General features: G+C 45.8%; 2 protein-coding genes across 2 annotated transcripts in view; one reads left to right on the top strand and one right to left on the bottom strand.

The window, feature by feature from the left end:
• Positions 1–13,692, top strand: part of TSPEAR (thrombospondin type laminin G domain and EAR repeats) — a 129,868-nt gene that overhangs the window by 41,824 nt on the left and 74,352 nt on the right. The gene's annotated exons all lie outside the window — the stretch shown is intronic.
• Positions 269–1,144, bottom strand: LOC150020638 (uncharacterized). Its single transcript, XM_090269883.1, has 2 exons — positions 844–1,144; positions 269–744 (listed from the first exon to the last, which is right to left on the bottom strand). Exons 1-2 carry the CDS (start codon positions 1,142–1,144, stop codon positions 269–271), a joined length of 777 nt encoding a protein of 258 aa, XP_090126009.1.

Here is a 13,692-nt window from a genome sequence, read left to right as displayed (position 1 = left end):
GGGAGCAGAGTTTTTATTGGTGCTCAGAGGTTGAGACTCACACTGGTTTGTACAGGACCAGGGTCAGACAGGGCCCATTCCTCACCAAAGGAGGAATATGGCCTGGAGCAAGGAAGCTCCGTGAGCATTTCAGGTTGGGCTGGGGGAAGGAGGGTCTGAGCTATACCTGGGTAGGGTGGGCAAAGGAAGCTGCGAGGTCAGGGGCTTCCAGGGTCTGCCATGTAGGGAGAATCCTTGGAGCATGTTGGCCCTAAGGAGATGTACTTGGTCAGCAGCAGGATGTCTGGGCCGAGGCAGTGACACAGCAGGCAGGGCGGGAGCACACGGGGCGGCAGATCAGGGACACACACGAGGCCGGGCGGCAGCAGCTGGGCTGGCAGGAGGAGGGGGCACAGCAGGAGGAGACGGGCACGCAGCAGGCGGGTCTGCACACGGGGCGGCAGATGAGGGACATGCAGGAGGAGGGTCTGCAGCAGGGTGAGGGGCAGAGGGTGGGCTGGCAGCACGAGGGGGCTGGGCAGGGGGTGGCCCCAGAGCAGACAGGTGTGCAGCACATGGTCTTGCAGCAGACGGGTGTGCAGCAGACGGGCTTGCAGCAGACAGGTGTGCAGCAGACGGGTGTGCAGCAGACAGGTGTGCAGCAGACGCGCTTGCAGCAGACGGGCACACAGCAGGCCTGCTGGCAGGGGGACGAGGTGCAGCAGGAGGGCTGGCAGCACGAGGGTGTGCAGCAGCTGGTGCAGGCTGATTGGCAGGGGCTGGGCCCACAGGTCGCCTGGCAGCAGGGGCTGGACACACAGCTCACTGGGGCGCAGACAAGGGTCTGGCAGGGTGTTGGGTCACAGCAGCTGGGGACACAGCAGGTGGACTGGCAGCAGCTGGGGGTGCAGCAGGTGGACTGGCAGCGGGTAGGGACACAGCAGGTGGACTGGCAGCAGCTGGGGACACAGCAGGTGGGCTGGCAGCAGCTGGGGGCGCAGCAGGAGGGCTCACAGCAGCTCTCTTGGCAATCGCCCACCTGCCAGGAGGAGCCGGTGCCTGAGTTAGGGGAGCAGACCGGGTTGCCACAGTTCAGGGCACTGGAGCAGACGGACGGGGTGGACGCCGTGGTACCACAGGTTCCGGAGGCGCAGGTGTCTGCCATGCTGGGGTTTGTGTGGCGAGGTGAGCTGGGTGCTGGGTGGGTGAGTGGTGAGTGATAAGTGAGGTGCTCAGGCATCGGGGCTTTTATATCCTTCCCGGGGCTGCTGTGCCTCCTGAGTCCCGCGGAGTCTTCCCTTTCCTTGTTGTGGCTCAGAGTTTGTCTCCAGACAACGCTTATTAGTTTATTTGTTGGGAGGTGTTTGTAACACTGTCCTCGAGGCTCTGAGTGTGGCTGGTGATGGCTGGTCCTGGAGGTGCATTTGTGTCCTGAAACTAGCGCCGGGATGCAGAGTTTCTGACGGCTCATGGGTTGCGTGTGTCTCTAAAGCCCCGCCTGCTCTGTCCGTCTCTTTGTTTGTGCATCTTTGGTGTGAGTTCCAGTCTCAGGGTGTTTCCACCAGCAGATGCTGCACACACATCCCTCATCCTCCTCCATGGAACGAGGGTTCTTGGCCCTGAGGAGTGCCCGCTTGCCTGCTCCATCCACAGACCCCGTGGGGTGTCCAGCCTCTCCTCTGTGTGCACCCCTCCCCCTGTCCATCCCAGACCCTGCTCTTAGAATTCCCCTTTTATCTCAAAATTACCGAACGCTGTGCATATTCTGTTATTTCTTGAGTTTTAGACAAGAACTGATTTTCTGTGGTGGAGGAAAATACTTTCTCCTGTTTACCACCAGCCCCATGAAAAATTCCCTTCTCCCCAGCCTCAGAAGACAGTAATTCACCAACATTGGTCAGATCATTGTTCACATCTGTATGGTTTGAACTGAGTACTGTTCACAGCCAAGTCTGTGTAGTGGAACCAGCTATAACTTCCTTACTTGGACATGTTTTGTTTTTGCTTGTTTTTCCCTTCTTAGGGTTGACAATTGCTTTTTTTGGTTTATTTGCTTATTTTTCTGTGTTCGTATCATTAAGTCGTCCCCAAGCTCTGTGCTAGAGGCTTAAACATATCAAGTGATCTCCCAGCTTCATTTATGGTTTTTGAAAAACTCTCTCCAAGAGCCCTCTGTGCCTGTGGGCTGTCCCCTCCACGGGGGACAGGCATCCTCGAGACAGCTCTGTTCACTGTTGTCTCTGGATGTTCCCCCTTCTCTCTTCTGTCACAGAACTAGGATTTCCTGAATGTGGTGCATTTTTCTTTCTGGGTTTTTGCCCTTATTTGGGTGGAGTACACCATCCAGAAAGTTTTGGAAAATGGGTACATTGGAGATAAACTTTTGAGCAAAGCTTAGTTAAAAATGCCTTTATTCTGCCTCTATAGTCGATGGATAGTTTAGATGGTCATAGTCTTCTGGTTTGGAAAAGTTTTCCCTTAGAATATTGGTTGAAGATGCGCAACATTTACAGAAATCTCAATGTTCCTTGTGCTGTTTCTCCATTAACCCGCCTCCCCCAAGGAGAAGTCACAATTCCACCTGCTCTCCCCCTTGGTTAGTTCTGCTTGTTCTGTCTACTCTTCTGTTTATGGCCCCTTGTGCTCAACAAAATATCTGTGAGAAGCTCATGTAGCTGCATGAATCACTAGCTCATTTCTTTTTTGCTGTGAATTAAATTATTCCATCAAGCTCTCCTACATGTTATCTACTCTATTTGTCAATGACAGAGATTTTGATTACTTGCCGATTTTGGCTAATATTAATGATGCTGCTATGAAACTTCTTATACATTTTATTTTTGATGGATATATTTAGTAATTTCTCTTCAGGATACAGTCACGAATGGAATTGCTGGGTCACAGGACAGGCATGTGTTTAGTTAAGCATATACTGCCCAACAAGTTTCTAAAGAAATTTATATTTCTGTTAGTCAATTCCAGTCACTGCATATTCTGTATAAAATGAGGTATTGTCGGTCTTTTAAGATCTCATCCATTTTGAAAAGCGCGTGGCTTGTGTTATTAATTTGCCTTCCCTGATAAGTAAAGCTGCTCACTGTACATTTGATTACCTTTCTCTGTAGGTGCTTTCAAGCCATTCGCTTGTTTTTGGTAGTGTTATTTGTATTTCTTCTTGATTTGTAGGAAATTATTACATGTTGTGAATATGAATTTTTGTTGTGTATGTGCAATGGTATACCTGGCTTCCTGTGAAATAAAAACAAAAAGCCCTGATTTGTGGTGTTTGCCAATTACCATGGTGTAAATGCTCTCACAGTAGCTACCACTTCAATGTAACTGGGACACGAGGAGCATGGTCAGCTCTCGGGAGCTGGGCACTTCGGCTTCAGCACGGCACTGGGGGTGTGCACTGCAGACCTCTCATCCAAGTCTAGGGCTTGTGTTTTTCATCCTCTTGATTGCGTTCTTTTAAAAAGTCAACATTCTTGTGTGATTTACATATTGTGAATGTACCTGCCCACACTCTAGGCCTTGTTTATTATGACCCGACTTGAACATTTTTTCAGTCTGATGGGTGTTGGGGTCCTCAGCATCGCCCCAGTTTCTATGACTCTCTAGAACTCCTGGGACTCAATATGCAGAGCTAAATCACTACAGGGAAATCCATGTGGGGAGGAGTCGGGGACAGCGGGCGCAGCCAGCGTTCAGAGCCCATCCGGGTGGATCGTGCAGGATGCGCTTAACTGCTCAGCAAGGGGTAGGACAGCCCGTGTGAGGTGCCTACCAGGGAGCTTGTCACAGATCAGAGTGCAGGGTTCTTACCAGGGCTGGCCACGTGGCACCTCTGCCTGGCATGTCCCCAAACTCCAGACTCCCAGGGGGAGAGCTGGTGCCAGCACAGCCGTCGTGTCTGCGTGACGGTTTAGGACCAGTGAGGTGCTCCCATCGCACGTGCTGGGAACCCTCCTGAAGTCTACATTCCCATGTGCCTGTAAAGGGCCAGCTTTGCGAGCAGGCCTAGAGATGGCTGCCCCAGGCCTGCTGTGTTAACTCCTAGAATAGACCCCTCTGGAGTGGGGACACTGAAGAGAGCCTCAGTCATTCCTGAAGGGTGGCCCCTTCCCAAGGCAGGCGCTTCTGTCAGATTATAATTCAGCCCTTTGTGCCCAGAAGCTGTGTCCATCTCCTGGACAAACATGTGACAGAGTGATGAGGGACTTCCTGGACACCATGGAAGGGGCAGGAACATGGTGGCCCTGGGGAACCACCTGGGACCTACCTTACCTGGGGATGTCAGGTAGGGGTCTTTGCTGTAAGGAACAGAAGTGAATGCTGGTTCAATGCATCAGGAAAGGAATTTATTGGGAGGGATGGACAGCACACAGAATGGGATGGGGTTGGGGGGGAAGATGAATGCACCCACAAAGGATGCCCTGGAAGCACCAGGGGCACATGGGTGGGATGGGGAGGAGAAACCAGCTTCTCTCCCTTCGTTCCTCAAGGCTCCAAAGCATGGGAGAGTCCAGCGGGCCTTGCTGGGGTCATTGCCAGCCCAGGCTAGGCAGCAGGACACTTAGATTTGGGGCAAGTCAGTACTTGGAGAAATGGGTGAGCTGTTCCCAGAGGGAGAAATGCACAGTGGGGGCCAGATGACCACAAATACCCAGTTTCCAGTTCCTCATCTTTCCCTTTTTATATTTTGTGGGAGCTTTGGTGTGGGTCACATTTTAGCCTCAACTTCATGTCTAATTAACTACGTAGCATTTTGAGCTCCAGATTCTTTATCAGTAAATTGAGTGAAATGTAGAAATGAAAGTGAAAGATCATTGACAGCTGAAAATCATATGTGGATTATGTGTTATTAGTATTTGGGGGGCATGTCATCATATTGGGAGCCTGGAAACAGTAAGATTAAAAAGCTCTGGATATGGAATGATGATGATATTCTCTTAAAAGGTGACTGAGACCCTGAGAAACCCAAACTGTGATTTTTGTTTATCTGTTTATTTTAACACTTATTCCTCCATTTATTTATTTAACAAGCTATTACGAAGCATCTTAAATGGGTGTGGCACTGTGCGGGATACTGGGGTGTGGAGAGCAAATACGCACACGGCTTTTGTCCTCGTCCAGTTTCATGAGAGATAAAAATTAAAGACTCAAAGTAATCCACGGAAAGTCACAACTATGACGGATACTTGTAAGGAAAGGACTGCGTTATTATGAGAACACGTAACGAGAGGACGGAGTATTTTACTTGTTGAGTGAAGTCAGGGAAAATGTCCTTAAAGAAAGTGACGGTTGCTGTGGGCCTTAAAGTGTAGCGTTATCACAGTTCCTGGAGGAGGAAGTAAGAGCATCCAGGCCAAAAGACTACCATGTGCACAAGTCATAAGACAAGAGGAAGAAAGGCATGTTCATTACAGAAGTCTAGAATGTTTGGGGGGGTGGCAAAGAGGAAGCAGGGCACCAGATGGGGTTGAGAGACATGCCGGGTCCAGACTATGGGGCCGTGGTAAAGATTCTGGCCTCCATCCCAAAGACAACGGGGGAAGCTGTTGAAGTGGATGATGTAATAATAATGAGGGTACTGCATGCTAGGGATCACTGGGGCAGAGCTGGTCTTACTCAGGCTTCATATCAGCTAGTTGAACCGTCCATTTCCTATCATGTTTACAGAGAAGAGTCATTTAATGTGAAGTCTTCACTACAAAGAGGGATGTGTAAGTTTATGCCTAGGAGTGCATTATCAAAAAGACACTGAATATAATTCCAGGTAGCATTAAGAAATCATCAGACTATGGCCATTTACTCAGTGAATAAATAGTGGCTATTTTGCAGAAGTCATTAGAATAAAAATAAGCCAAATTGGGCTTCAAGCTACATCTATTAAGTATTCATTAAAAGCAAAATTTTTCTATACAAAACAAATAAATTCCCACCTCAACTGAGATTATGAATTTCAGTAAAATCCTAAAAGAGGTGAAAGGGAAAGGCTATGTGTATCTAGAGAATATACTGCATGCCCTGGGGCCAGGAAGAGCGGAGGCCTCAGGTGGGAGCAGGCCTGCGGGGTCAGGGAGCAGAGTAGGTGAGCGGAAAACCCGAAGGGAATGCGGGAAGAGAGGAAAGTGTGAAAGATGTTTCCAAGCCTCCTAGGGGATTGTGAGGACCTTGGCCTTGACTCTGAAGTACGAGAACAATGGAGGGGTTGGACAGAGAAATAATATCACCTGACTTTTATTTCAACAGGCGCCCTCTGGCAGCTGTGTTGAAAGCAGACCTAAGAGAGACAGGGTGGGAAGCAGGGAGAGGGTGAGGAGGCCCGAGCGAAGGCCCGGGCAGGGGCTGAGTAGGACTGGGGCTGTGGTGGTACCTGAAGAAGGTGAGACATGGACTCAGGCTTTGCCAACGAATCGGAGGAGTCAAGGATGGCTTCGTGGTTTCTGCTCTGAAAACTGGAAGCATATAGGGACCGTTTCTGAAAGAAGCAGGACTACTGGAGAGCAACCTCCATTTTACATATGCTGAGTGTGAGATGTTTTTGAGTCTCCGCTGTGGAAAACCTTTCTAAAGCTAAATATCGCCGGTCTCTCCTAAAAAAAAAAAAAAAAAAAAAAAAAAAAAATCAGTATTATAATGTTAACCAAGACTCTTCCCCCTTACTTGATCTTACCAAAGATTCTGATCATGCAGATCAGATGCAGCCACTTTCCTATTTAAAACTATCCAATGGCTTCCCACTGAATTCAGAATAAAATCTAAGTTCCTCATCACAGTGTCCAAGACCCTCCCTCTACGTCCTGCCTGCCCGCCTTGCCTTGTAAACCACCCTCTTCGGTCATTACACCACTTCTGTAGGGTCCTTATTTCTGTGTCTGGAACATGCCATCATCATTCTGGCCTCAGGAACTTGCTGTCGTTTCTGTGGTCTCTCTCTGGAATACTCTTGCCACTGTTTTTCTTCTACGCCAGAGACTATGTGATCATTCAGATTGCGGCCCTTGTGCTATCTCCTCGGAGTGTTCTTCTGTGACCATCGTTATGGCCTCAGTCCTTCCCCCCCTTGAAATTGCCTGTTTACTTATTTAACACGTTCATTGACTGCGTCCCCTGCTCCCTGCCCCAGAAGGGATCTCTTGTCACTAGTTTCCACTATATTCTCAGCACCTAATACAGTGTCTGGCGCACATTAGGCACTTCGTAAATACCTGGTAAATAACTGGGTAGAGGTAAGAAGAAAAAGATTAGGTGGAGAGAGAAAACCCTATTCTCTTATCATCAAATAGATCATTATGTTGGCTACATTTTGCCTCTGCTGATGAATGCATTTTAAATATTGTAGACCTTACAAATTTCAAAGTATTTCATATGGGATTTTGTATTAACGGTACAAAATTAACAGGTCAGACCATTCCCAGTTTACATATGAAAAGGAGGCTCAGAGGGACCAGGTAACTTCCTTGTGCTTCCTGTGCTTTTAAGTGACAGTTGACCTGACCTTTGTGGAGCCTGAGAAAGACGACGCCTAGAGAAGGGCTTCTGGTGGCTTAACTGGGTTCAACTTAAAAAAAACAACAACAAAACAAACAAACACATGAGCCTAGCAGCCATTCTACACAGGGCCCTTTCCTGCAAACGGCACTGATGGGAAAAGCTGGCTCCGCACTGTCTGCCTTCGCAAGTCTCTGCCCTCTGAGCCAGCCTTTATAAAGGAGCGCCCGGAATCCTATTTCAAACAGCAGGACTGAGGCTTTCCCCATCTATTCAGACCTACACAGCTGTTTCCCCATCACCTCCTTTATTGATTAATCAGAGTGGCTCCATTATGACCAACCAGGACAGTGCCTTTTGGACCGATCAAACTGCAAGATTTGGAGTCCTCATCTGCATGAGTCTGGACCAGTCTGGGACCTGGGATGGGGACTTCTGTCCACTTAAATCAGTTCCCTTCTGGCTCTAAGAGCACATTTTCCCTTTCCACCAAAGGCTGGAGATCGCATTTCCTGTACTGGAGCTAAAACACTGAGGATATCTCACTGGAGCAGAGTGGGGAACCCCAGGGCAGGGCAGGGCAGAGCAGGGCAGGGCAGAGCTGGCCAGACTGTTAGGATCACTGTCTAACTGGAGAAGTGGTCTGGCCCTATAGCACCTCATCCCAGGGCCTCCTGGCCCTGGGACTGCCTAACAGCACCGCTGTCTTCACAACCTGCTGTCCCAGTTGAGGTGTGTCACAGTGGAGCTACTTTCAGAGAAAAAGTACCTTTCTTTACCACACCCCAAATTGGACATTTCCTTTGGTGTTCAGTTGATGCCAATGACCTCCTGTCAATGATTAAATGCGTAACTAAAATAAGGGAACCTGTCTTTAGAAAAGGGGGTACTAAACCTAATTAGGCCTATCTGATGTTTGGAAAGTCGATTTCAATCCAATTGCCCCCCAAAGGATAAAAATATATTGATGATGATCCATATATATTTTCATTGACCAGGGCTACAGCCATAGCATTTACTAAAATACACCTAGAAGGTCTCATTTTTGCTACTTGGAAAATCCCTACAGATCCCACAGGGATTGGGGAACCTGTTTTATTAGACGAATTCTACCCCAGGTATACAAAACTTGGCTGACACTGCAGCATTTTGTTGTACTCATCACCCCAGACCTCTCGTTTTATAGAACAAACTGACTGGATAGGTACAATTCAAAGGGTAAAATCTGTTGACTTTTAATCTACCTTGGCCTAAAGTTCTTCCCTTGGTATTGCTTAATTTAAGATCAATTCTTTTTGGTGTATATCGATTGTCCTCTTCTAAAGTTGTGACCGGAAGGCCTATCCTATGAGGTTAGATCAGGGAATGTGGGAAGTTGCCTTAACAAGGAGACCTTCTAACTTACTGCTAAGAACTTACAAAGGCCCTTAAAATTAGTGTGAGCTCATAGGCCACTCTTTCCACAGGGCCCTTCTGGAAGATGGCCATGGTTGTGGGCCACGGTCCATCAGTAAAATATGTCCACAAGGACTCCCTCCAGGCTTGCTGGTGTGGACTATACCGCATATCGTTAACTAATCCAAGTCACAAGGTGAAATGGTACCTATTCATGTATTTGTTTTTTATTTTAAAAAGCCCCCTAACTTGTACCTCATTCACCTAATTGAACACCCCAGCGTAGAGGAGACCTCAAATTGGAGTTCCCCAGAGCGTGGCTTTTGCCTTGACAGTCTTTGGGTCTGTATTGACATTGTTGAAATGAAACAGGTTCCATTTTGACCTGGCTGGTGTGGCTCAATGGATTGAGCTCTGACCTGCGAACCAAAGAATCACTGGTTTGGTTCCTAGTCAGGGCACACGCCTGGGTTGCAGGCCAGCTCCCCACTTGGGGGCACGTGAGAGGCAGCCAACTGATGTAGCTCTGTACATCAATGTTTCTCTCCCTCTCTTCCTCTCCCTTTAAAAGTAAATAAATAAAATCTTTTTTAAAAAAGTAAGTGTCCTATTTTGTTGGTATTATTTCTTAAGTAACTAGTAACACCAGTTTTATAAATGGATATAATTAACTCATAGACTGGCAGCTTTCTCTGAAATTTTCTCCTTTTTCTCCTTTCTGAGCTTATTTTAACCTCTGACCGTAACTTGTAAACATCTGTCTATAATTGGTGAAATGACTGTCCTTCGGGTCCCAATCAGATATGCGACGGAGATTGTCATGTTTAGGAGCCAAGTAACACCGATACAAGGTAAAAAGTAACAAACTCGAGTGTTGGGGAAGGAAAAGCTCACAGGCAAATCCCTCTAAAGAGTCCCTTTACCACCAAGCTGAGACTTCTGCAGGGAAGTGTGAAAGGAAAATAATTCCTAGAATAACTTACACATGTGATTAAAACACTCCATGTACTGATAGTAGGGAGATTTCTTCAGGATTAGTCTGAATGTAATGTGCCAGAGGTTCTCCCTAAATGTCTTCAAGCCCACCTGCTCCCTCCGTGCCACCATAAAAGGGTAGAATTGGACCCAACATGTCACCTCACCCTCTGTACCTCTGCGGAAGTCCTCCCATCTAGAGGTTCCCAAGTGTTTTTACAAATGTAAATTAACCAGCACCATGATCACATCTCTCCACAAGATGGTTCATTTAAGTAACAGAAATTTACCTCAATGGCCTACTCAGGGCCACCTGAGACGTACCTTTGTGTGATCTGGAAATGGATGGTCAGAGTGTAAAATTGCATTGCAGCCTCACTGCAGGTCCAAACTCCTCGCACCCTCGGCAAGTACCACTGGAGGGAGGGGCGGATCCTCTCCTTGAGTCTTTACAGCAAGGCTCCTTCCAAATGGCCTTTCCTTGGGCTCACCAAGCACCCACATACCTGAAACCCAGATTACAGCTCTTCTCTTTCCTGTCTTATCTGTTCCAAAAGCTGAGTGAAGACAGAACATGAATTTTAAAAGATTTTTTTAATGAATCACTTTGATTAAATAAGGAGTTGCCATATAGTCTTTTGTTACCCCAAACTCTTCTATTTATTAAACACTAACCTTGTTGCCACTCACCGTGCTAGACACAGGGAAGAGTGCAGCCATGCTCCTGTCTTCACGGGAAGGTCGGACAGTGACCAAGAACCAGGTGCTCTGTGGTCAGTGCCGCGAAGATGACAAACGTGATGGGCTGGGCGAGGCAGGTAGGAATGGGTGAGTCAGGGGAGTTTTTCTCTCAGCAGGTGATATTTGAACTATGACCTGGAGCATGAGGCTAAGTAAGTCTTTTTCTTTTCTTTTTTCAACTTACAGATTTTTATTTCTGGTCAATATCAATCTTTAATATCCCATATAAACAAGTTCATTGGGTGGGAGGGTGTCCTATTTTCTATTCCACAGCCAAAGGGTCGTGAGACCAGAAAGTGGGGAAACCCCTGTAGTTCATCCCCATCCACGCCTGGTACACGCCTGCTCTGACCTCACAGGCGCCACTGTGACGCAGCAGCAAGCCCATCCTATATGCACGGCCCTGGCAGGGCTGAGATTTTGTCCGTTAGAGCCCAGGAAGCTGATTGTGGTGACCAGTTGGACTAGGACTTGCGAGCTTTGTTCTTGCCATTACTTTGCAAGAGTGTTTGCTTTTTCTTACTGTATTGCTTTTGCCATTTTTTTTCCATTTTGTTCCTTTTCCTTTATTATTTTCCCTTTTTTAAAATTTTTCTTATTTGTTTTTCTTTTCATTTTATTTTTTATTTACTTATTTCACCTTTTTCATTTTAGTTTTTATTTTGTTTTTGTTCTTATTTTGAAGTTACCATGGCTAATGATCTTGCAGCCATTGCTGTCCCTCAGGAGTGCTGTAATTTCATTTTTAATTCTACTTTAGTATTTTTAATTATTACAAAAATAAGTTTTCAGTTTGGTGCTAGATTATCTTGAACCCCCTCAAGCCCCCACTAATCTTCATTTTTAAATGAAAAATAAACAAACCTTGGGATCAGGACCTTTGAATAAGAAATGGTACTTGCCAAGGAGCCCTGGTTTATTTTACTGGATAATGGTATTATTATGGGAGAAGCCCCGGTTCTTCTCACCAACACAGTAAAGAATTACAGACCAGCGAGCGTATTAGCATGCACGCAAAATTTATTAATCAGTGGGGGAGCAAAAGCAAGGGTGGCCAAAGGCTGGGCTGGCAAGCTCACCCTAGGGTGGCCAGAGGCTCTGTGGCCAGAAGGCCAAGAGCTCCATGAAGACCAAGAGCCAAGAGAGTGAATCGTTTGTTCTGAACACATATATAGTTGGTGGGATGGAGGTGAAGAAGTTACATTTTGATTGGAGGATACATGTGTGGAGCCAGCTTTTCTTGAGGGGGCGGAGCATGACTACCCAAATTTAGGTACGTGTAGGGGTCTGTTAGCCCGAATTCTTATCTTCCTCAGACTCTACTTGTTCTTCTTGTTGTAAAACACATGCGTGAAGGGAGGCAGTTAATCGAAGTTGGGGGAGTTACCCAAAGTTATTTATGGGCTCTTCCTTTTGGGCGCCATGGACCCTCTTACTTCTTTCTGGCCTTGGGATGAAAACACAGTTTCAAAGGCTTCCTTCCCAGTTAGTGGAAGGGATACATAGAACTTCAAGAACTTTCCTCCTCCCAGGCTAAGACAGTGTGTTTCTTGTGGTGTTGGAACGCCTGGCACTATTATTGGGCCAGGCCCAGGGCTGCTGAGTTAGCGGGTGAGACATGTCTCTGTCTGCTTCTAGCCTCTGTGTTAAGTTCTCTGTTAGGCTGCACGGGTGAGGCCCTGCCTTTGTTTCCCATCTGCTGCTCATTCAACTGTACCAGAAGGACTTCCGTCTTTTAGCTCTATGTTTATTTTATGTTTTATACCTTCCCCCTCAACTTTAATTCTGCCTTCTTTTGTGCTTGGTTTTGTTTCAACTTTTTCCCAATTTTTTTTTGTATATATTTTAGTCACTTTCTTAGTGGATACTATGGGGGTTACAATTAACATTCTAAATTTAAGACAGTCTAGTTTAAACTGATATTAACTTAGCTTCAATAACCCACAAAAACTCTGCTCCGCAACAGGTAAATTTGCCTCCTTTAAGTTAATATTTTCACTACATTACATGCCTATTAACCTAGATTTATGATTTTTTTATGCATTTGTCTTTAAACCTACAGGAAAGAGAGGAATTAGAAACCAAAACTAAAATAATCCTGGATTTTATATTGACCTATGTAGTTCTTTACTAGTGTTCTTTATTCTTAATACAGCTTCTCATTACTATCTGTAAGTCACTGTATCCCTTCCTATTAGCCTGAAGTATTGATTCCCTTTAGCGTTTCTCGTAGGGCAAATCTAGTGATGAATCGGATCAGCATCCGTTCATCTGTAAATGGTGATTTCGTTTTCATTTTAGAAGGATAGTGTTGTCAGATAAGGAATTCCTGGTTGACATTTTTTTTCTTTTGACACCTTGAGTGCATCATCTCACTGTCTTATAACCTCCATGGTTTCTGATGATTGATCAGCTATTAACTTATTAAGTATCCTTTGTATGTGATAAGTTGATCCTCCCTTGTTGCTTTGTTTTGGCTTTTGACAGTTTAATTATAATGCGTTCTGTGTGGGTCTTTTAAAATTAATCTTAGAGTTTGTTCAGCTTCCTTATTTCGGTTCATGGTTTATATCAGATTTGACAAGTTCTGGGCCATTATTTCTTTAAATATTATTTCTGTCCTTTCTCTTTATCTTCTTGTGGGATTTGCAGGATAAATGTGTTGGTCTCCTTAATGGTCTCCCATCTTAGGTACTGTTCATTGTTCTGCATTCCTTTTTCTTTCTGGTTCACTCTCAATACTTTCACTTGTCCTGTATTTGAGTTCACTGAGTTTTTCTTTTGGCTGCTGTGATCTGATGTTGACCCTCTCTAGTGGTTTTTCATATCGGCTTGTAATTTTACCCCCCAAATTTCTATTTGTTTTATTTTTACGCTTGATATACTCCTTATATTCTTTATAGATTTTTCTCCCAATTTTCTTAGTTCTCTATCTGTGTCTTTTTGTTGTTTGTTTGTTTGTTTGTTTGTTTTTTAAGGATATTTTATTTTATTGATTATGTTGTTACAATAGTTCCAATTTTTTTCCCCATTGCCCCCCTCTGCCCAGTACCCCGCTTCCCTCCAGCAATCTCACCCCCCTTAGTTCAGTCCATGGGTTGTGCA

This window comes from Furipterus horrens, unplaced genomic scaffold (genome assembly GCF_987537825.1).
Source record: "Furipterus horrens unplaced genomic scaffold, mFurHor1.1.pri manual_scaffold_1, whole genome shotgun sequence".
NCBI classification, from domain to species: Eukaryota; Metazoa; Chordata; class Mammalia; order Chiroptera; family Furipteridae; genus Furipterus; species Furipterus horrens.
This window is presented reverse-complemented; position numbering and strand designations above follow the sequence as displayed.